The sequence below is a fragment of the Oncorhynchus clarkii genome, chromosome 8, assembly GCF_045791955.1.
Source record: "Oncorhynchus clarkii lewisi isolate Uvic-CL-2024 chromosome 8, UVic_Ocla_1.0, whole genome shotgun sequence".
Taxonomy (NCBI): Eukaryota; Metazoa; Chordata; class Actinopteri; order Salmoniformes; family Salmonidae; genus Oncorhynchus; species Oncorhynchus clarkii.
Genome location: NC_092154.1, coordinates 28,254,294 through 28,279,108, shown reverse-complemented (window position 1 = coordinate 28,279,108; position 24,815 = coordinate 28,254,294). Strand labels below are relative to the sequence as shown.

The 24,815-nt window shown below is 41.6% G+C and overlaps 1 protein-coding gene across 13 annotated transcripts in view; it reads right to left on the bottom strand.

Moving 5' to 3' along the window:
• Positions 1 to 24,815, bottom strand: part of LOC139415226 (spectrin repeat containing, nuclear envelope 2a) — a 226,507-nt gene that overhangs the window by 38,834 nt on the left and 162,858 nt on the right. For 11 of the 13 annotated variants that reach the window (XM_071163142.1, XM_071163152.1, XM_071163147.1 and 8 more), the window contains 10 exons: positions 20,750 to 20,932; positions 17,717 to 17,830; positions 17,489 to 17,643; positions 17,083 to 17,230; positions 15,915 to 16,009; positions 11,797 to 11,865; positions 10,444 to 10,678; positions 9,339 to 9,533; positions 4,886 to 5,011; positions 2,639 to 2,794 (listed from right to left, as the gene is read on the bottom strand). In XM_071163142.1, the coding sequence (XP_071019243.1) occupies positions 2,639 to 2,794; positions 4,886 to 5,011; positions 9,339 to 9,533; positions 10,444 to 10,678; positions 11,797 to 11,865; positions 15,915 to 16,009; positions 17,083 to 17,230; positions 17,489 to 17,643; positions 17,717 to 17,830; positions 20,750 to 20,932 (1,476 nt within the window). The remainder of the gene's footprint in view (positions 1 to 2,638; positions 2,795 to 4,885; positions 5,012 to 9,338; positions 9,534 to 10,443; positions 10,679 to 11,796; positions 11,866 to 15,914; positions 16,010 to 17,082; positions 17,231 to 17,488; positions 17,644 to 17,716; positions 17,831 to 20,749; positions 20,933 to 24,815) is intronic. The other 2 variants (XM_071163145.1, XM_071163146.1) reach the window with 2 other exon arrangements.

Sequence of the window (24,815 nt, the reverse complement as noted above, 5' to 3'; positions counted from 1 at the left end):
TGTACTGGCGCTTAGCTTGTTTGATAGCCTTGCGGAGGGAATAGCTGCACTGTTTGTATTCGGTCATGTTACCAGACACCTTGCCCTGATTAAAAGCAGTGGTTCGCGCTTTCAGTTTCACACGAATGCTGCCATCAATCCACGGTTTCTGGTTAGGGAATGTTTTAATCGTTGCTATGGGAACGACATCTTCAACGCACGTTCTAATGAACTCGCACACCGAATCAGCGTATTCGTCAATGTTGTTATCTGACGCAATACGAAACATCTCCCAGTCCACGTGATGGAAGCAGTCTTGGAGTGTGGAGTCAGCTTGGTCGGACCAGCGTTGGACAGACCTCAGCGTGGGAGCCTCTTGTTTTAGTTTCTGTCTGTAGGCAGGGATCAACAAAATGGAGTCGTGGTCAGCTTTTCCGAAAGGGGGGCGGGGCAGGGCCTTATATGCGTCGCGGAAGTTAGAGTAACAATGGTCCAAGGTCTTTCCTCCCCTGGTTGCGCAATCGATATGCTGATAAAATTTGGGGAGTCTTGTTTTCAGATTAGCCTTGTTAAAATCCCCAGCTACAATGAATGCAGCCTCCGGATAAATTGTTTCCAGTTTGCAGAGAGTTAAATAAAGTTCGTTCAGAGCCATCGATGTGTCTGCTTGGGGGGGGATATATACGGCTGTGATTATAATCGAAGAGAATTCTCTTGGTAGATAATGCGGTCTACATTTGATTGTGAGGAATTCTAAATCAGGTGAACAGAAGGATTTGAGTTCCTGTATGTTTCTTTCATCGCACCATGTCACGTTAGTCATAAGGCATACGCCCCCGCCCCTCTTTTTACCAGAAAGATGTTTTTTCCTGTCTGCGCGATGCGTGGAGAAACCTGTTGGCTGCACCGCTTCGGATTGCGTCTCTCCAGTAAGCCACGTTTCCGTGAAGCAAAGAACGTTACAGTCTCTGATGTCCCTCTGGAATGCTACCCTTGCTCGGATTTCATCAACCTTGTTGTCAAGAGACTGGACATTGGCAAGAAGAATGCTAGGGAGTGGTGCGCGCTGTGCCCGTCTCCGGAGTCTGACCAGAAGACCGCCTCGTTTCCCTCTCTTTCGGAGTCGTTTTTTTGGGTCGCTGCATAGGATCCACTCCGTTGTCCTGTTTGTAAGGCAGAACACAGGATCCGCGTCGCGAAAAACATATTCTTGGTCGTACTGATGGTGAGTTGATGCTGATCTTATATTCAGTAGTTCTTCTCGACTGTATGTAATGAAACCTAAGATGACCTGGGGTACTAATGTAAGAAATAACACGTAAAAAAACAAAAAACTGCATAGTTTCCTAGGAACGCGAAGCGAGGCGGCCATCTCTGTCGGCGCCGGAAGTGTACTGCTTTCAAGGTAAGGAAACAAATGTCTAAATATGTCAAAATGAATGAACTACCACCTGGGCCTATTTATAATAGCAATGCAACACTATCTTTTAAGGACAACTAATGGTTGCTGCCAGCTCTGTGTCCCCACAAGCGCACCAGTTTCAACAATTTCCCTAACAGGTTGCAAGTGGGGCAGTCACTGGAACCATGAGGGCACCATTGTTGCTCCAACAACAAGGACTAACGCGCAAGTTAGTCATCAGAAAAAAAACTTTAACAGGCATTTATACAAAAATGCTCTGTTTGTTTTTGATTTAAAGGGAGATGTAACTGTAGCTTGGAATACTGACCTCTGCTCAGCTAAAGAGCTAAACACCTCCATTCACCATTGTTAAAACTAGTCTGCATGGGAATTGAACTTAGTTAGTAACAGACAAATTCAGTTACAAACTCCAACAGAGGCATTCAAATCACTCACGTGCTGCGGTCATTTCGTCTTACAATCAGTAATAGACAAATTCAGTTACAAACCCCAACAGAACTATGAATGACCGTTTGACCACAGCGTTCAAAATGCCCATGTGCTTGTATCAGGACCCAATTAGGTCTCAAAACAATCAAACTAAATCCTGCCCCCCCACAAAAAAAACAGTACATCTTTCTCTCACTGACAAAGATGTACTGTACATCATTAGTAAAATATTATACCACATGAGAGCACAAATACTAATGTCTCTTACAGAGGCATTCAGAACCTCAACCCCTGAAACACAGTATGTGCAAATAACTATTGAGGAGATATTAAAAGGGCACACTGGAAATGTCAAATGTTCAACACTATCTAATGTCAAACTCTTAAATCTTAAGCAGAAATAGAAACACTACATTTTCAAATAATATTTTTGGGAAATGCAAGTATCGAATGTATTTTTGCTGGCCAGTAGTGGCATCCCATTCAGCCACAGTTTTTCCCTCCATTCCACGCTGCTCCTATTCTCTTGTTGCACTGCCATAAATGAGTGTGTTTTGTGTGTCTCCACTCGCTGGACACACATTCACCGGTCAAAGCCCCAGTAGTGGAGGAGCCTTTTGTGTGGCCAGAACATAGCTAGTGACTACTCTATTTTATATCTGTACCTTCCCTCCCTCTCATCCACTTTCACTCTCTCAAATAAAATCAGTCTTCCTCTCTCTCTAACACACACACTGACAGACCGACATCTTACTTCTCTTTCCCTACATCTCTCTCTCTCTCTCTCTCTATCCATGCCCCTCTCACCTTTAGACAGAGTTCCTCCCACTGGCAGTGCAGCTGCTCCACCTGTCCTTGTAGTAGGGTAGCATCCCCGGCCAAGATGTACTGGGACAGATCCGTCTTCATGGTGGACAACTCCTTCACTCCACCAGCCCACAACTCCAGAGAGGCCTCGTTCTCCTGCATAACACACACACGTACACAACACACACACCACTGACCGGTCAGGCACCCCGGCGCTGTATTAAGTGCATACTAGTCGAGTACATGTGTGTTTCTCTCTCTCTGTCTCTGTATGTGTGTCTCTCTCTCTTTCTCTCAAGGATTATGGGAGGGGGGAGGGGAGCAAGGGGATAACTGGGAGGGGAGAGGAGGGAAGTGAAGGGGGGAAGGGAGAGGGGGGAAAGAGGGAAACAGAGGGGAGTGTAGGAAACTCATAATAGTGGGACTCAGTGGGTGGCAGGATAATGGGAGCCCCCAAAACCTGTTGGTAACTCTGGCCCCTCTGTGAGTGCCTGAAAAAAACCCTCAATCAATTCACTTTCCCCCAGTCAAATTCAAACTCAAACAACTTTTACTGGCATGACAAGAGTGATACCCAACACAGCAATGATTTTCCATAGCTGCAGTGATGAAATTACAAACCCAAACAAGCAAATGTGTGTGCTAAGAAAGCCGAAGAAGGTGTATTAGAGACAAGAAAAAAATACCATGTCTCTCCTCGTATCTTAGAGCGTGTCCCAAATGGGGCCCATCTCCTTATATAATGCAGTACTTTTGACCAGAGCCTTATGGACCCTGGTCAAAAGTAATACATTATAGGGTATAGTGTGCCATTTGGGTTGTGACTAAACACTTATTTACCCTTTTTTTCCTCCTTTTCCTACATCGTTTTTTCTTTCTTTTTCCCCCTTGCCTTATTATGTAAAGTGTGTTGAGACCCTTGGACAATGCACTTTAAATAAACCTGATTGCACTTGACTTGACTATCTTTGCCACTGTTATCCTCATTCTTCACGATAGAAGTACCGCTCCAATGAGACCTTGATTAACAGCCGCCCACAAAATGAGATTATTAAAGGGTTATTTCACTCAAAAGCTATATTTGAGTGTTTTGTTCATTAGTGCACTGTTAATATAATCCCAAAACGTTGTGCAGGTTTCATATGATGCGAAGCACTCTGTTGTGAAAGTACTCTACCTTCAAAACTTGACTGCAGACATGCACATTTTTGTAGATTGTATTGAGTGGACGATTGAGCAAAATATTTATTTTGAGTGAACTATCCTTTTAAGTCAGGTCTGAGGTGCTGCTATTCCGCAGAATTGAAATAAAAATGTTAAAAAAGTATTACATTGTATCTAGATGTTTGATTTTATCATTATCAATGTCTTGGCAATTTCTATGTCAGTAAGCACATTTCCATTCACAGTTTTTATACGAGTATAGTCATACCGTATAAAAAAAAATAATGACAGCTGTGATGTAAACAGAAAGTTTCGGTACATTTTATGAGTCACCCGATGATGATATGGTGTGTGATCCAACCACAACAATTTAGAAACCACGCAGTTTATTAGGCTACAGATGACATACATGATGATGAACTTTACAGGGTGGTGAAGGCGCAAGGGGATGAGCTTGATGCTCCTTTCAAATAAATATTGAGGGTCTTATTATGGAAAGATGATGATCGATGACAAATAAATATATTATCGCTCTTGTACATAATAGGCTAATCTCATCATGTATAGCCTACCCGCACAGTATCTGTTGTTGGCTAGAGCACACATGTCAAGACCAAAGTAGGCACATACATTTGCTATTTAACGCAACAGTTTTGGTGACAAAACTATCACTATATGAAAGTTACATGAAAAACACATTTTTTTGTGTGCACTACCTCATCACACCCTGATCGCACCAAGTCCGTTTGGTGTAAACACACCTCTGGTGGGTAAATACGCATATTTTCTTTATGCTGATTTTAGATTATTCGCATAAAAATTGGTCGCGAATTGGTTGGAAACCTAGCTAGTGTTACTCACCTAATGACTTACCTCAAGTGTTACCTTCTAAGCTAACAGCACAGAGCGGTTCAAATCCCCCCACACAGAGAGATACTAATATACACAGCTCAATATCAGCTCAATAAGCACACGCAGACACATACTTGCACGTATGTACACTCACTGGCATGCGTGTCTCCACGCACGCACGCACGCACGCACGCACGCACACACACAGATCCAGATCCAGAAGGTAGTCACCTCTGTGAGCTTCTCTTCACCCTGTAGCTCCTCCAGCCTCTCTGGCAGCGGTTGCTTCAGCCTGTCCCTGAGCTCGTCCAGTTTGTGTGCGCTGTCGACTAGTCTGACTTGAAAGTGGCCCCAATTCTACAAGATATAGAGGAGGTAATTCTCATTGACAGTATTAGTTTACAGTCCAGTTCAGCAAAAAACAAATTGAATAGCGTGACTTAGGTACATTATATTATTCTATGGGCAAAAAGGGTTCCCAGAAATAGACAGGTCACACCTCTCCACATCCACAAACAAAAGTTTCAAATGCATTTTCTGAATATACCACTAAGGCACAAATGTTACTCCAACTCTAATCAAAGATTCAGTCACACATTTGAGTGAGAGATTGGTGTGTATTTCCCTTTCTATAATGTCAATTAGTTATCTCTATTTCAGACATCGTCTTAGCCTGATTCCACTATTGTGCTTGTGTCACGGCCTGGTCGGTTTCACCTGTTCCTGTGATTGTCTCCACCCCCTCCAGGTGTTGCTTATTTTCCCCAGTGTATTTATCCTTGTGTTTCCTGTCTCTCTGTGCCAGTTCATCTTGTATGTTTAGTCAAGTCAACCAGCGTGTTTTTCCCGTACTCCTTTTCTATTCGTTTTTATAGTCTTCCTGGTTCTGACCCCTGTACCTATTGGACTCTGATCTGGTTTTGACCATTTGCCTGTACACGATCACTCTCTTGCCTACCCCTTTTTGGATTAATAAACATTGTAAGACTCCAACCATCTGCCTCCTGTGTCTGCATCTGGGTCTCGCCTTGATAGCTTGGGGATTTCCCATTCACCGGGGCTGACATAAACTGTTTGACTTGGCCTCCTAAATCTGCCTCCTGTGTCTGCATCTGGGTCTCGCCTATATAGCTTGGGGATTTCCCATTCACCGGGGCTGACATAAACTCTTTGACTTGGCCTCCTGAATACCTATTTAGTGCACTACTTTTGACCAGGACCCATAGGGTATAATGCCTTCAAAAAGTATTCATACCCCTTGACTTATTCCATATTTTGTTGTGTTACAGCCTGAAATCAAAATGTACTAAATGTATATTTTTTTACACATGCAAAGTCTAAACATGTTTTTAGAAATGTTTGCTAATTTGTGGAAAATGAAAATGTCACAGCAGTCCGTGACCGGGAGTCCCATGAGGCGGCACACAATTGTCCCAGGTTCGTCCGGGTTAGGGGATGGTTTGGCCGGCCCGGGATTTCCTTGTCCTACGGCGCTCTAGCAACCCCTTGTGGCGGGCAGGGCACCTGCAAGCTGACTTCGAACGTCAGTTGTACAGTGTTTCCTCCGACACATTGGTGCGGCTGGCTTTCGGGTTAATCAAGCAGTGTGTCAAGAAGAAGTGCGGCTTGGCAGGGCTGTGTATTGGGGGATGCATGGCTCTCGACCTTCGCCTCTTCAGAGTCCGTATGAGAGTTGCAGCGATGAGACAAGACTGTAACTACCAATTGGATATTAGTGAGAAAAAAAGGGGTAAAAGTACCAAAAGAAAAATGTTCCTCAGTTGGATCAACAACTTTGTCACAGCCAAAACTCAAACTGCTTTAAAGTCACCATTGGCCTCATGGGGAAATCCCTGAGCGGTTTCCTTCCTCTCTGGCAATGGAGTTAGGAAGGACGCCTGTATCTTTGTAGTGATTGGGTGTATTGATAACCAATCCAAAGTGAAATTCATAACTTCACCATCCTCAATAGATGGGTTAGCTGATAACGTCTCAAAAATGATGTGCATGCTTCCATGGGGCAGAAGTCAACCTGTTGTTGTGATTCTGGATGGTCAGACTGCTAACAAGAATGACAGGAAACTGACATGTAGGGGATTGTAAGTGGCTCGTTTTAGCTCATTTAATCTTGTTCTTGATACCATGTCTTGTTTGGAGGTGTTTTGACTGATTTCATGTCAATGTTAATGTGGCTAAAATTAGCTAGATAACTATCCAACAACTGTAACGATGTATTTGAGAGAAGTGCTCATTGTGCAAATATATTTATGTTTTCAATAAACATTGGAGACGAAATATGGCTTACATGTTGTCAACAAAATAAGCCAACCATGTCTGTTTCGCTACATAGTTGCGCATGAGTCGGTTCTGTTGCTAAACAACCATCCCCTATATAGGTGCCCTTCTTTGCAAGGCATTGTAAAACTATATTATTGGACACAGAGTGAGTACAGCTTATTATGTGACTTGTAAAGCAAGTTGTTACTCCTGAACTTATTTAGGCTTGCCATAACAAAAGGGTTGAATACTTATTGACTTAAGGCATTTCAGCTTTTAATTTAAAAACATATATATTTCTAAAAACATAATTCCACAACATCTCAATTTAATGTGGAAAAAGTCAAGGAGTGTGAATACTTTCTGTAGGCATTGTAGTGTACTATATAGGGAATTGGGTGTCAACTTGGCCTCTGTTTTCACGCAGATCCTATGGAAGGGGTTCACACAACTAACCTGACCCCCCAGGGGGTCGTAAACAACACTCACAGATGAGGTCATAATGGTTCCAACAGACAGCAACAAGTGTGAGTAGTCACTAGATGGCCACTCTGGAATGGTATAATTTGGTTTGCATGGGGTTTTCAAAGGGATGGGATTATGGTTAGGGTAAAAGTTTGGGTTTATGGTGGTTGAAATCGTGTTTGTGGTTATGAGGTGCGATACTTGTGCCCTTTCTAGCATGGCCTGATAGCAAAGACTCAAAGCAAGCCCCTTTCGAGGCTCACAACTGCCTCTGTGTCACAGCAACAACCAATCAGATTCAGCAGCCTGAGGGGTGTAGTTTCATCCATCCTTTAAGTCAGAGGTAAAGGAACCTCTCCTAAATTGACTTCGGGTTCAAATCTAGGATCAGCTTGCCATCTCCCAAATCCTAGTTACAGACTTTCCGGTGAAAACTGCAAAACTGACTTTACATCATCATCATCTCGGGAAAATGTAGTGACAACTTTAAGGGCTGGTTTCCCAGACACAGATTAGGCCTAGTACTGGACTGAAAAGTGCTTTCAATGAGAATCTCCTCTTCTTAGTCCAGAACTAGGCTTAATCTGTGTTTGGAAAATCAGCACTAATTTTCTCTCTATGAAATGTTTTGTAAAATTAGAATTGGAAATGTCAGTTTACTTCCTGAAATGACTGAATTGAAATGGATGGAATTGAGCCCAACCCAGATGGTGGTAGCAGTAGTGATGGACCATACCGTGCCTAATATTCTGTATTTCTCAGGGTTAGCTGGCAACTGTAAAGTTTACTTTGATTTGATGATGGTTGTAGTGGGTAGTGTTAGGTGGCAGTCAGATAGAGATTTTGTGTCAGAAAATGATGTCTTGTGCCAGTAGGATTCAGTCATCCGTTGATGGATGATTGACAACGGAGAAGATGGCCAGACATAAACCATTTTTTCAAGTAGGCAACTTGCTGCCCAAAAAATATTTGAGTTGATTTTTGATGGAAATACACAGACAATTGTGAATGCATAATATACAATTTCATCCGTGTTATTGCGTTGCTGTGTGGCCTTAACCGTAGCTGGCAGCTGGCCCCTGCATGGATTATGGTTAGATTAGGGTTGCTCTTTGATGGCCTTGGCTGTTAGGGGGCTTTCACTGGGCAGTGCACAGATACAGTACATGGTATGTGGGTCAAGCTAACAGACATTCAAATCAGACAGACAGACAGACAGACAGACAGGCAGACAGGCAGACAGGCAGACAGGCAGACAGACAGGCAGACACGGTTGGCAGTCTTTAAGCATTAACACTCCAACCCCCCAGCCCCACTCATAAAGAAGGGGGTTTTGGTGCTTGTACTGAAGAACATGGGGTAAAGAGAGAGAGAGAGAGAGAGAGAGAGAGAGAGAGACAGAGAGAGAGAGAATAAGAGATGTGTCATAATTACATATAATTTTATAGATCCTCCGCCTTAATCATAATCTTCCCTATCAGATGAATTGGAATCGCTGTCTATTGTGAAAGAACAAAAAAAGGTCTGTTCTTTTTGTATTCTGTCTCTGTCTTCTTTGTTTCAAAATAATCTATTATTGGTCGATCCAAATGTTCATGTGTAGGGAGGTGTGCTCCTTTCTGTCCAATAGAAAGGATCATTTCTGAACAATATTTCTGTCCAGTTAGTGGAACACTTTTGGGTCAATAGCAAGCTCAGAGGCAAAAGTTCTGTGTATCCTCTTTAACAGTTTATTTTTATTTTCTTCTTGCACCGATTTTGAAGTTGATGACGATGATATTGGTTTAGCTTATTTGCTTCGTAAAATGCACTGATTGCAAGTTGCTCTGGATAAGAGCATCTGCTAAATGACAAAAAAGTAAAAACTGACTACAATGTAAAATTCGCGCTCATGTTCAAGTGCTTCCAAGAGATTGATTGGTTAATTGATTGACTCATATACCTGAACAACAGTTTCCAGCAGGATTCTCCTTTCTCCCAGTAGCTCCCTGGCATGGTCCCAGGACTCCTGCAAGGTCTGTAACTCTGTCTGTAGCTGGGCCTGTGTCTGTAGCTCTGCCATGGAGGATAGCAGCCTGCCTGTCTCTAGGGTGTGTCTGTAGAAGCCGTTGTGTTGGGCGAGAGTCTCTTCAGCACGCTGAAGAGGGGAGACAAAGCGGTCTGAGTTACTGTATAGTTTCACCTATGATGGGTTAGCATCTGTTAGTCTATTTAACAGAGGGGAGACAAAGAGGTCTGAGTTACTGTATAGTTTCACCTATGATGGGTTAGCATCTGTTATTCTATTTAACAGAGGGGAGACAAAGTGGTCTGAGTTACTGTATAGTTTCACCTATGATGGGTTAGCATCTGTTAGCCTATTTAACAGAGGGGAGACAAAGCGGTCTGAGTTACTGTATAGTTTCATCTATGATGGGTTAGCCTCTGTTAGCCTATTAACAGAGTGGAGACAAAGCGGTCTGAGTTACTGTATAGTTTCATCTATGATGGGTTAGCATCTGTTAGCCTATTTAACAGAGGGGAGACAAAGCGGTCTGAGTTACTGTATAGTTTCATCTATGTAGGGTTAGCCTCTGTTAGCCTATTTAACAGTAGAAGGTGTTACTTATTTATTTTATTGCTTGTTATTATTCGAGTTGTATGTTTTTGTTCTTCATCCCAGTATTGTGTTTAGACCAAGTTTGGGGATGAGTTGGAGCCGCCAGAGGTTTGTTGGGGATGGGGGGCGGGAAGGGTGGGAGGTGAAATTGTTCAAAAATTGATTGTACTGATAGTGACTCAATACAACAACAAATAAAAATCTAAAAATGATTTAACACTATGTTCAACAGCATATATCAAAAACCTCTCTTTTAGTGTATCAAGTTGTGGAATGAAAATAAACAGCACCTAAAATGTGTTGTGCACTGCGGTACTCCAAAATCACATACATGTTTAGAAACAGCAAATATTGCCCTGAAAGCTCTGAATTAGCACGGTCTCTATTAAAATGGAATGACCATTCATCACAGATAATTTATTTAATTATATTTAAATGATGTTCTCACCCCCAAGTCCTCCAGGGAACATGGTAGCTGCTGCAGAGTACAGAGGGCCTGAGCAGCAGAAGGAAATAAGGTCTCCACATCTCTCAGCAGCCCCCCTAGCCTCCTCACACCCCGGGTGTAGAACCGCCACTGGCCCAGCCGTTCCTGCACCAGGCTACTTCGCTGCTGTGCCACACTAACAATCTGCTGCCATCGCTCTCTCATCTGGGTGAGCTTTAGGGTGAGGTCAGGCCTGCTTGGAGGGGAGGAGAGGAGAGTAGAGGGGGAGAGAAGGAAGGGGGAGGAAAGAATAAGATAGGAGGGCAGAGGAGAGAAGAGGAAAGGGGAAGGAGAGGAAAGGGTGAGGAAAAGAGAGAAAATGAGGGCAGAGGTGAGGAGAGAAGAGATAATCAACCATGGTTGATGGCAACAGTATTTTTGGGTCATTTACACCATATAAGGATAACTAGCGAGCACATCACTGAAATACATTACCCCAACGTGCCCCATTTTTATTGTTTAAAATTGGTCATTTATGCATTTATCCATAAAAAAATGATCCAACTGGAGGGTATATTATCTCATCATATCTCATCATATGCTTAGTCAACAAGCAAAACAAACAAGATCAGTACTGTCATCCAGCAAAACCGAAGAGAAGCGGCCGTCCAAACATTCTAACACTATGGGCGGAGAAACCGAGGGAGAATACCCCACTTCATTCTCCAGGGACAACAGTGCTCTGTTGGCCACCATGAATGAGCAACTGAAGAAGCTCAATTTGATCTCTGGGGTATTGGCAGAAATTGGTGGCTGACTAAATACCTTTTTGCCCCACTGTACCTCTTACATTTGGGAACATATTGATCAGACATCCTCAGTTGCCGATGCACAACAACAAGATCAACAAGTAATGTTAGCCAGAGAGAGACGAACTCAAATCTAACGAGGGAACAGTAGATAAACCCTCTCAAACTTTTCCAGCTTGTAGTTGGCCGTCAAAATTGAACTGAAAAATGATGGGGAATAGCACAGTAGCTTGCACACCCTGCTGCAGTTTGCCTGCCAATTCATGCTTGTTCCAATCCACGTTTTGACAACAATGGGAACTTGCTTGCCTACCCGCCAATTTGATCGATGCCAGATACATTTGATTGATAACTAAGAGATGTGCTAACTGTGAATAGTCCTTCAAGTTCAGCATAGCTAGCAAGGAAAGTGATATGGGGGAAAAACTCAGTCACTCGCCCACTCGTCCAATGACGTCTCATCCTCCCAGCAACTAGTTAGTTAGCTAACTAACAGTTGGATATTTTTCATGAAGGCATGGCTATTAGGCTAGGACCTATATGAACGCCAAAATTGGAGACCTACTGTTCCGACGCATATCGGCTCACGTTCCTCTGTATTGTTTCTCTGTCCCATTCTTCTGTTCCATTTAGGCTGTTAAGTGTAGAGCCCAATGTAAAATTGTATAGGTTATGGTGAAAAGATAACAACCAATCAGGCCGCCAATAAATTGTGCATAATGAGTTGAAAATATAGCCCATCGCAGCTGGCAGCCATATAAAATTAATTAATTAATTAATAGAAGTCTTGCAGTCAAATGACCAAATCATAATTTCATATATACAGTTGAAGTCGCAAGTTCACATACACTTATGTTGGAGTCATTAAAACTAATTTTTCAACCACTCCACACATTTTTCTGAACAAACTATAGTTTTGGCAAGTCTGTTAGGACATCTACTTTGTGTATGACACAAGTAATTTTTCCAACAATTGTTTACAGACAGAATATTTCACTTATAATTCACCTCATCACAATTCCAGTGGGTCAGAAGTTTACATACACTAAGTTGACTGTGCCTTTAAACAACTTGGAAAATTCCAGAAAATGATGTCATGGCTTTAGAAGCTTCTGATAGGCTAATTGACATCATTTGAGTCAATCGGAGGTGTACCTGTGGATGTATTTCAAGGCCTACCTTCAAACTCAGTGCCTCTTTGCTTGACATCATGGGAAAATCCAAATAAATCAGCCAAGACCTCAGGAAAAAAATTGTAGACCTCTGCAAGTCTGATTCATCCTTGGGAGCAATTTCCAAATGCCTGAAGGTACCACGTTCATCTGTACAAACAATAGTACGCAAGGATAAACACCATGGGACCACGCAGCCGTCATACCGCTCAGGAAGGAGACGCGTTGTCTCCTAGAGATGAAAGTACTTTGGTGCGAAAAGTGCAAATCAATCCCAGAACAACAGCAAAGGACCTTGTGAAGATGCTGGAGGAAACAGGTACAAAAGTATCTATATCCACAGAAAAACGAGTCCTATATCGACATAACCTGAAATGCCGCTCAGCAAGGAAGAAGCCACTGCTTCAAAACCGCCATAAAAAAGACACATTACGGTTTGCAACTGCACATGGGGACAAAGATCACACTTTTTGGAGAAATGTCCTCTGGTTTGATGAAACAAAAATAGAACTGTTTGGCCATAATGACTATTGTTATGTTTGGAGGAAAAATGGGTAGGTTTGCAAGCCGAAGACCATCCCAAATGTGAAGCACGGGGGTGGCAGCAAAATGTTGTGGGGGTGCTTTGCTGCAGCAGGAACTGGTGCACTACACAAAATAGATGGCATCATGAGGTAGGAAAAGTATGTGGATATATTGATGCAACATCTCAGGACATCAGTCAGGAAGTTAAAGCTTGGTCACAAATGGGTCTTCCAAATGGACAATGACCCCAAGCGTACTTCCAAAGTTGTGTCAAAATGGCTTAAAGACAACAAAGTCAAGGTATTGGAGTGGCCATCACAAAGCCCTGACCTCAATCCTATTGAAAATGTGTGGGCAAAACTGAAAAAGCGTGTGTGAGCAAGGAGGCTTACAAACCTGACTCAGTTACACCAGCTCTGTCAGGAGTAATGGGCCAAAATTCACCCAACTTATTGTGGAAAGCTTATTGAAAGCTACCCAAAATGTTTGAACCAAGTTAAACAATTTAAAGGCAATGCTACAAAATACTACTGGGAATGTGATGAAATAAATAAAAGCTGAAATAAATTATTGTCTCTACTATTATTCTGACATTTCACATTCTTAAAATAAAGTGGTGATCCTAACTGAACTAAGACAGGGAATTTTTACTAGGATTAAATGTCAGGAATTGTATTTGGCTAAGGTGTATGTAAACTTCTGACTTCAACTGTATATAAAAATAAAACTAATTTGAGAATGTGTTTCCCAGTCAAACGGTTTTGTTATAGTTCAGGCTTCTTTGATATACTGTATATAAAATGTTATATTGGGATGCAAACTCAAAATGTAATACATTTCAACTCTATATCTGACATGGTATAGGTGTCTTATTTTTTTTAAGGTCATATCCATGTGTGAGGTGAATACTTCTGTTTCAAAGTAGATTTGTTTAAGACTAGCAAGAAACACTCTGTGTGACCCTGATTTAGCCCACTGCAGTAACAGGTTTTAATTGTCCCCATTGTGTTCATGCTATTGAACAGCCTGGGTATTCAGGGTCTCTCATTTCTCCACACTTGGCCGACAGCTTAGGGGGAATTTGAGAAATATAGCCTACTCCAATAAACCAACTAGTGGGGCTACCAACTAGTAATATACACAGATAGGTATCACACACATTTTCTAGAAGTTTCCGGGATACACGGTAAACTATTACAGGAATAATGATATAGACAGCTTTTTAGAATTCCTACTTGCAGGTGAATGCATAGATTGTTTTTGGATAATTGAAACAAAGTGTTTATATTCTACTATTTTGAACAAAATCTAGAAAATATGACCTGAACCTGGTCCCCATAGAAACGCGTTTAATTCACCTATGATAATAACAAAACATAGGTTTGGTGAATCAACATTTCAGATCTGATCCAACTTCATTATTTTTTTATTTCATTCAACTTATTTGACAGGGATGAATGCACATAGATCAACAACATTTCAGTAAATGTTACAGATTTAGCTAGCTAATTTAATCTGCAGTTCTTGGCGAACCTTCACTTAAATCAATCTCCTCCCGTTTCTACTGATAAAACACTGTCTAACCGGCAGGCCTCTATGGATCTGCCCCAAATGGCACATCCATATGACTAGTCAAAAGTAGTGTACTCTATAGGGAATAGGGTGCCATGTGGGACGCAAACTGTAACTCTTAGGCTGATACGAAGATGAAGTTGGAGGAGATGGGGCTTGGAGCAGTTGTTGTGACCAATAATCTCCCCTTCCTCCTGAAGTGTGCACTCATTCACCTCCCTACACAAATTGAAAATGAGCTAGAGGGAGTTTCCATATATCAGTCATTTCCTTCGGGAGAAAAGAGAGATTATTGGGACGTAACCAGAGAGTTTTTTTTATAAAGCTTGGAAGTTTCCACGCTTGATGCACAACGACCAAATTATGTGGCGGTCCTTAGTATCAGCCATCTTGCTGTTCCAGAGAATAGTACAGCTCCCCAGTGTGTGTGTGTGTGTGTGTGTGTGTGTTTTGTATGCACATGCACATGCATGCATGCGTTTGTGTGTGTGCACGTGCATGTGTTCACACGTATGCCTATTTGTGTGTGTGTGTGAGTGTGTGTTTGTGTGAATTATGGTCACAGCTGGGACGCCATTACCCAAACTAGAAAGAACGCGGCAGGAAAACCACATTTTTATTACTTTACGAGATGGCAGATCCTCAGAAGAAATAGAAGACTGCAAGCTTTGATTTCCTAACCACTGGAGGCCAGAACGCCTACATTAAGTCCAGTGTGTGATGGAATGATAAACCCAGCGTAACCACATAGTTGGCCCCGTTGAAATTTACAGTGTTAAAATGAAGATGGAAAACACCCACCCACACTCTTATAATATAACCTTAAAGATGGAATCCACATTAGTGGAAACAGCACCACATGCACCTTTGTTATTGTTTTTGTTTTGGGGACGAAATAGGTGAGGTGTGTCGAGCAGTGTGGTAAAATAAAATGGTGTATATTCTGCTGTTCTATTGTGCGTGCAATGATGTCTGAGACTTCTTTGTTGTTGTAATATCCCAAACGGACATGGCAGTCTCACAATTAAGGATTCCAGCTTTAAGTTGCCATCATTAGCACACTGAGATGCAATATTTCGGGTTTTTTTTGTAAGACATAAAATATATTATCTTTAATTGAGAGTTATTTATCTTTCAATTCACACATATTTCAGTTTTGTTTAATGATACTACTTTGAGTTATTAGCTTTGAATTATGCATTCTGAAAATCAAGGTCAGGTTCAATTCAAGGTTAATTCAGGAAATAAACTTAGATTCCAATTCAATAATTGAAAAAAGTATATATCTTCAATTACCTTTCAATGAACTAAGAAGGAGAAGCAATTTCATTCATATAATGTTTTTTCTATTGATTGACTTCAATTCAAATTGACCCCAACCCTGCTAGAAATGTAACCTACGGCACTCCTTTACCTTTTCTCCTCTGGTGTGTCTTCAATTGACCTCATTGAGATGACGATCACCCCTCTCAAGAGTTGGTGCCCAGCCAATACTTCAATCCGGAGTCTCTGTTTAATAACAAGGAATATCAATTAACCCAATTCATTGAATACAGCCCTTTTTACATCATCGGCTGTCACAAAGTGCTTTACTTTTACCTGGCCTGAACCCCAAACCAAGCAATGCAGAAGCAGAAGCACAGTGGCCAGGAAAAACAACCTAGAAGGCACAAACCAAGGAAGAAACCTAGAAAGGAACCAGGTTCAGAGGGGTGGCCAGTCCTCTTCTGACCGTAGAATACATTAAATATCGGAGCAGTGGCTTAGGACTGATAATGGACTTAATCAACATGAATGTGTGAATAATATGCTAGAGTTAAATCAAGACTATCGAGCGTTGCCATGAACAACCGTACTGTTGTAACACATTCAACTGATGACCAAAGTCAGCCTGCAGACACAAGGAGACACTAGAGCCCGATGAGCCAAGTAAAGCCCCCCCAGGGCCAAATGCTCCCCTAACCCGGACGACACTGGGTAAATTGTGCGGCGGCGTATGGGACTCCCGGTCACGGCCGGTTGTGACACAGCCCGGGATCAAACCCGGGTCTGTATTGATGCAGTGCCTTTGACCGCTGCGCCACTCGGAAGGCCTGTTGTTTTTTTTAAGTGGATATTTCCAAGGTTTACATGGAATCAATTCTAATATGCAGCTTAGCCTGAAATACACAGTGGTCTGTGAGATATTGCAGAAGCCCTATATGCCCATAGTGTGCCATAACCTAAAATATAGTAGTTCATTTTCATTTGATTTTCTTTATATTGTTTAATTTTTATAAAAAATATATCTTAGTCTCCTGGCTGGTCTATCGGTAATGCTGCAGCCTCTAGCAGACATGTATGTCTACAGTGCCGCCATGCGTTAGAATCTGGCCTACTGGCCTTCGACACATCCTTTCACTATCTTTCCCCACTTTCATCCTCTCTCGCTGTCTGTTCAATACAATCTGAAATATATATATATCTTATTCAGGACCTCTAAGAGATGGGTGGTGATACAATGCCAGCCATAATGATTGAGAAGATTATCTGAAGATTAGAACAATGGGAGAAGATTTTATTTTTAAAAAAGGGTAATGGACCTGATGGATTGCCAGTTGCTCACGGAGGCCGGAGTAGTTTCCAGAAACGTCTGGGGCCAAGTCCTCCTCCATCTTCTCCTGGAAGCCCTCCCAGCTGTCCCACTTCTGTTGAAGGCTCTGGGAGAGCTGGGCCTCAGCTTGCAATTTTCTGTTGAGCACACACACACACGTGTAAGTACACAAACACACAAACAGACCAAATCACACACAATACATGTCCAATTATTCAGTAAAATCCCTTACGTTTATTCTTGGGAAATAATGTTAATTGTACCCCCCCCCCCCAAAAAAAAACCCCCAGCTGATATTGGGTCAGTTTTGCACTTTCCCCGCTAATGGTTAAGGTAAGGATTGGGGGAGAGGAGGCTGATCCTACAGTAGATATGTAAACAATTGGCCCACTTACCTGTTCATATGGGAGGCACAGTAGAGGGCCTGCGCCCACTTCCTGGTCAGGGACTTCAGTCTATCTGCTTCTAGGCCATCCAGGGTCACAGAAAGGCTTGCCTCAGTGAGGTCATCCAGGGCAGGATGCAGATGGCTCAGCGCCATCAGAGCAGACTGAAGGAGCAATGAATAAATATGAGTATGTGTGTGTGTGTGTGTGTCCATGCGTGTGTGTTGTCTGACTCACCTTCACACTGTCCATGCTGCAGACATCAGAAGTGAGCATGTGACGCAAAGCCTCGGTCTGCAGCTCCAGTGAATCCATACTAGTGCTAATTGTGTGGCGCTGATCCAAATCCTCCTGTAAGCAAACACACAAACACATACAGTGAAGTCCAAAATAATTGCCACCTTTGATGAGCAAAAAATACGATAAAAGAAACAAACACTGAGCTATATTGTATGCAACAACAAACCCTAACCTAAAGATTATTATAAATAAAATCAAACTAAATTACATCTGCATTAACATTCTACTATATTTAAGTTAATCTAATTTTAAGGAACTGTATTGTGGCTTCCATGGTTTCCTGTTTCACTGGGGTATAAAAATGTGGTAACACGCATGTAAAATCCCTTTCTCATCCATCAGCATGGGGAAAGGAAAAGAACTCACTAATGAAAAGAGACAAATGATAGTACTCAGGCAATGGGTATAAAAAACCAACAGAAAAAACAAATATACCACTTACCACAGTTAGAGCAACAATTGCCACGTTTAAAACCACTGGTAAATTTGCCTGGTTAAGGATGCATGTACATGCATGTTTTTCCTCATTTTGTCACGTTACAGCCTTATTCTAAAATTGTTTATTTGTTTTGTTTGTTTCATCTACACACAATACCCCATAATGACAAAGTGAGAACAGGCATTAAGATATTTTACACATGTATTAAAAAACAGAAATACCTTATTTTTTACATAAGTATTCAGACCCTTTACTATAAGACTCAAAATTGAGCTCAGGTCCATCCTGTTTCCATTGATCATCCTTGAGATGATTGGAGTCCACCTGTGGTAAATTCAATTGATTGGACATGATTTGGAAGGACAGGCACCTGTCTATATAATGTCCCTCAGTTGACAGTGCATGTCAGAGCAAAAATCAAGCCATGAGGTCGAAGGAATTATTCCGTAGAGCTCCGAGACAGGATTGTGTCGAGGCACAGATCTGAGGAAGGGTCACAAAACCTTTCTGCAGCATTGAAAGTCCCCAAGAACACAGTGGCCTCCATCATTCTTAAATGGAAGAAGTTTGGAACCACCAATACACTTTCTAGAGCTGGCCACCCAGCCAAACTGAGCAATGGTGGGTGAAGGGCCTTGGTCAGGGAGGTGATTAAGAACCCGATGATCACTCATACAGAGCTCCTGAGTTCCTCTGTGGAGATGGGAGAACCTTCCAGAAGGACAACCATCTCTGCAGCACTCCACCAATCAGGTAATTTATGGTAGAGTGGCCAGACGAAAACCACCCCTCAGTAAAAGGCACATGACAGCACACTTTGAGTTTGCCAAAAGGCACCAACAGGACTCTCAGACCATGAGAAACAAGATTCTCTATTCTAATGAAACCAATGAAACCAGTGCCTCATCTGGAGGAAACCTGGCACCATCACTACAGTGAAGCATGCTGGTGGCATCATGTTGTGGGGATGATTTTCAGTGGCAGGGACTGGAAGACTAGTCAGGATTAAGGGAAAGATTAAAGGCGCAAAGTACAGAGAGATCCTTGATGAAAACCTGCATCAGGACCGTAGACCCGATCGAACATCTCTGGAGAGACCTGAAAATAGCTTTGCATAGATGCTCCCCATCCAACCTGACAGAGCTAGAGAGGATGGGCAGAGAAGAATGGGATAAACTCCCCAAATACAGGTGTGTCAAGCTTGTAGCGTCATATCTAAGAAGACTTGAGGCTGTAATCACTGCCAAAGGTGCTTCAACAAAGTACTGCGTAAAGGGTCTGAATACTTGTGTAAATGTGATATTTCCGTTTTTTATTTTGAATATATATTCAAAAAATCTAAAAACTTGTTTTTGCTTTGTCATTATGGGGTAATGTGTGTAGATAGATGGGGGGAAAAAACAATTGAATCCATTTTAGAATAAGGCTGTAATGTAACAAAATGTGGAAAAAGTTAAAGGGTCTGAATATTTTCTGAAATGCACGCTGTATATCTTGTCCCCACAAATAGTGAGGAAGATCGTTTGGGAGGGAAAGAAAAATCCAAGGGCCATAGTTGGAGAATTACAGCATTTTGGGGTCCCTCAGCCTCCAAATCTACTATTGGAAGCCACCTTCATGCCAATAGGCTATTTGGAATGGCTGCCATAAAAAAGCCTGGAATTTGCTAAATGGCATTGGTACTTGAATTGGAAATGAGTGTTATGGTCAGATGAGACTTAAATAGAGCTGGTGGGTTTGGCGTCGAAAGAAGGATACATATGCAGAAAATAACCTCATTTCTACTGTAAAATATGGTGGTGGATTTTTGATGTTATGGGGCTGTTTTGCTTTGACTGGTCCTGGGGCCTTGGTAGAGTTCATGATGCTGTTGACCTTAACAAGTACCAGGACATTTTAGCCAAAAACCTAGTTGCCTCCACCAGGAGTCTGAAACTTGGCACAAGTGAATCTTCCAACAAGACAATGACTCCAAGCACACATTACAATCTCAAAGAAATGGTTAATTGAACACAAAAGCAACATTTTGCAGTGTCCATACTTGAACCCCATTGGAAACTTTTGGTTTGTATTGAAGAGGGCAGTCAATAAGCGCCGATTGAAGGATATCAAAGATCTGCAAAGATTCTGTGAGGAATGGTAAAAGATCCCTCCCAATGTGTTCTCCAATCTCATAAAGCATTATAGAAAAAGGCTGAGTGCCGTTATCCTCGCAAGGAGAGGGTACACAAAGTATTGAAAACAGGGGTGCCAATAACTTTGACACCTATCTTGTTTTATTTTATTATTATTACTTGTTTAAACTAAATCGTTTTCTCTGAGAAATTGTATAAGTATGAAATAATTACATTTCCCAATTTTGTTCAGCATACAATATATTTTTGGAACATACATTCATAAAATGTCTATACATTAATTTTGTTGTATAAATCCATCAATGTTGATGTTAAAATTTTTCCACAATATTTACAATCAAATCTGTTTGTTCTATTTTATATATTTACATTTTATACATGGCTTTCCCCTCTCACCTGAAGCCGTGCACGTTTCCCTGACAACGCCTGGCCCAGCAGCACCAGGTCACGTGACAACAACATGGACTTTGATTGAACGATGGCGGCGACAAGTGGCTCCGCCTGTCCAATCAGAGGCTTGGAGGCTTCTAGGACTTCGCCCAGACTGCCTTGAACATCCTCAAAGCCAACCTGCTGATGCTGGAAAACACACACACACACACACACACACACACACACACACACACACACACACACACACACACACACACACACACACACACACACACACACACACACACACACACACACACACACACACACACACACACACACACACACACACACACACACACACACACACACACACACACACACAAACACACACACACGTGAGATGCTACTGCCATAAATGTGTGAGACATTGCCAATTCACTAGGGCTGCAGATTTTTGTTCTAACACTTGCATGACTAACCTGCCACTAGTGAACTTATCACCAAGCCCTTGATTAGTTGGTTCATGTTTGTTATTGCTTGAAAAAAAAATGCGCCCCTATACCCCATAGGGTGAAAATCACTGTATGTAAGACATACATGATACGGGTAGAAGTTGCCCTTAGGTACAGTTCTAGGATCAGCTTAGGGACAACGCTACTACAGTATTTGCTTTGTTTTTCTCTGCATATTCTTGTGTTTTCTGGGTCTCAAATTCAGAGGGAAACATCCTCCTTGTCTTGAATTCACATAGCAAAACAGCTGAGTATTTTAATTAAAAGTATATGAGTGCTTTTTCAAGTAGGCACAGATGACGAATGGGTTGTGCTCTAATGGAGCGAGTGGAAGATAGGTTGCTCACTGATTACAAAATAATAATATTGAATATTATTTTTCTTGGTCTGCAGGATCAGGTATGTGGTAGAGGAGAACACACATACATGCACTCACTCACACACGCACACACGCAAGGCACAGCATGGCCCATTGTTGCTATTGGATAATTCCACACCAGCGTAGGCCGAAAATATTTTTGGTATCTCCCAAAAGTAAGTGAATATTTAATCGTTATTTGTGAATGTATGAAACCTGTGCCGGTGGAAAAATATTTTGATGTGAGGGGCCGTCCTCAAACAATCGCATGGCATGTTTTCGCTGTAATAGCTACTGTAAATCAGACAGTGCAGTTAAATTAACAAGAATTTAATCTTTCAGCCGATATAAGACACTTATATGTACTGATGCGGTAGCACAAAAAAGGGCTCTGATGACACCTCCTTAACTGTATCCGCCCACACCTTCACCACTGGCTCCGCCTCTTAAGTAGGAGCCAAATAACTGGTTCGATGAGATACCTTACGTTCAAGTACCGCCCCCAGATGAGGAAGAAGGCGAGTCATCGACAAAACAAGAAAAAGCTAAACCAACAGTAGAATGTGACTGGGTTAATTTGATGCAAGAGTTGGGCTTAGAGGATGCATAGACACTGTCATTAGTAATATCTTCACAGTGACATATCACACTGATCCTATCACACTGACATATCACACTGACCCTTTACAGGAATAGCTCGCCGCAAGATTAGAATGTGAGTCAGCGCTAAGGCTGACATGGTCCCGAAAAGAGTATATAAGAAGAATGCCTTCATTAAGAGGGCATGATAGATCTACTTGACTTATCACTGACAGGCAGCTCGTGATATTTAAACCTATCATCACCCCAAAAGGTAATATCTGACTTTCATACTCTAGAACAATTGTAACTTGTGATTTCTGGATTTTGTAAAGAGACGAACAGAGACAACTACCCTGTACACTGCCATTGCTTAATATATCCACTCCGTAACTGGAGTCGATACACAGCATCAGTGGTGTTACGAAGGGTCTTGATCTCGACACAGCCTTTTAACAAGATTCAGCGAATCATAGTACAAACTTCTAGTAGGAGGAACAGATACTGAGTGATTGGATAAAACCTCTAGAGAAATTGTGAGTTGAAGAACATACTCTTTGGGAACCAGCCAGGTCAGCTAAGGTAATTAACCTCTTGTTGTAATACATGTATGAGGCATTAAGAGTTCAAGTGTTTTGATGAGTGTTGATGTAATAGATTAAGGACCAAAAAGAAACTGTAATAACGTGGACTACTGTGTGAATTGCAAACATCGAATAAAAAGTATAAACTAGCCCCAAAACCCTCGGGGAGAGAACACCTCTGACGCTCCCAATCTAGGAAAACAAGACTAGTTTCTACACAAAAGACAATATAACGGTTTGGACAGAATAATCATTTTATTGTAACAGATATCTTCTATATTAATATTCAAGTAGTATTAGTCGACGGACATAGACTGTAAATCGTAACCAAGTTATAGATTGCGTGAGTCTAGATATAAGAGCATACAGGGAAAGGGAAAGTGAAAGTAAAACAAGAGGTAGTCTAAGTCTGATTGATATTATCTAGGATCCCGAAACAAGCCTAACGGCACCACACAAGGCTGATCTCAGAATAAAGGGCAGGATACATAACCAGTCCAGTGGACCTGTGAGTCACCTGTTAGCCGGGTGACATAAGAACTTGAGTGAGACGACTTGGTTCACTCTCGATGGGGGTACCTTAATGGTCCTATAGCAAAATCCCCTAACGCGACAGTACTTAAATGTTTAAAATCCATATTATTTAAGATTATTTTTTTGAATTGAGCACCCTCCAGTTTTCACTGGAAGTTGTCCCGCTAGCGGGACTCCTAGCCCTAAGAAGTAACACAACAACATTTGGAAAAAGTCACGGGGTGTGAATACTTTCTGAAGGCACTTTATTTGTATATAGATTAGATCCAGCCTACACAAGCGCATAGGTAGGTAGGGAGGGAAGGAGACAGTAATGGGAAAGCTTCAGTGACAGTAACAGTCCTTAATTCATAATTAATTCGTTTCTCATCATTTTTTTGCAAGAAAATCAGCTAACTTGCTAACTAACCTGCATTTCAACACATTTTTCCATGGTGCAGATAGAAAAACATCTAATGCTATTCTATGCAATTCTACACTTTTTGCCATTAGGAAGGGACTTACATGTGCTGTTTTATAGCTAACGTCATGCTTTTATTCACATTTTTGCATGAAGATGAGAGAACATTTTGCAGCTTTGAAGTAAATGTCTTGCAATTATACACATTTTGCTATCATATGCTATCTGGGGAACCCACCGACCTCCAGGGAATTGTTGAGCTATCTGACATAAGACATTGGTTGCTAGGATTCAGTTGCAGTTGTAGTGTTCTACGTGTAATTATATGGTAATTGCGACACTGTAGGGGTCCATTTGAATTGAAGTCAGTCAATTCAGGAAGTAAACTGAAATGGCAACTTAATAATTCAAAATATACAGTACCAGTCAAAGGTTTGGACACACCTACTCATGTAAGGGTTTTTCTTTATTTTGACATCTTAATTTGAAGACATCAAAACTATGAAATAACACATATGGAAGCATGTAGTAACCAAGAAAGTGTTAAACAAATCAAAATATATTTTATATTTGAGATTCTTCAAAGTAGCCACCCTTTGCCTTGATGACAGCTTTCCACACTCTTGGCATTCTCTCAACCAGTCACCTGGAATGCATTTCAATTAACAGGTGTGCCTTACTAACAGTTCATTTGTGGAATTTCTTTCTGTCTTAATGCATTTGAGCCAATTAGTTGTGTTGTGACAAGGTAGGGGTGGTATACAGAAGATAGCCCTATTTGATAAAAGGCCAAGTCCATATTATGGCAAGAACAGCTCAAATAATCAGACAGAAATGACAGTCCATCATTACTTCAAGACATGACGGTCAGTCAATCTGGAAAATTTCAAAAACGTTGAAAGTTTCTTCAAGTGCAGTTACAGAAAACATCAAGCGCTATGATGCAACTGGCTCTCATGAGGACCGCCACAGGAAAGGAAGACCCAGAGTTACCTCTGCTGCAGAGGATAAGTTCATTAGAGTTACCAGTCTCAGAAATTGCAGTCCAAATAAATGCTTCACAAAGTTCAAGTAACAGACACATCTCAACATAAACTGTTCAGAGGAGACTGCATGGACC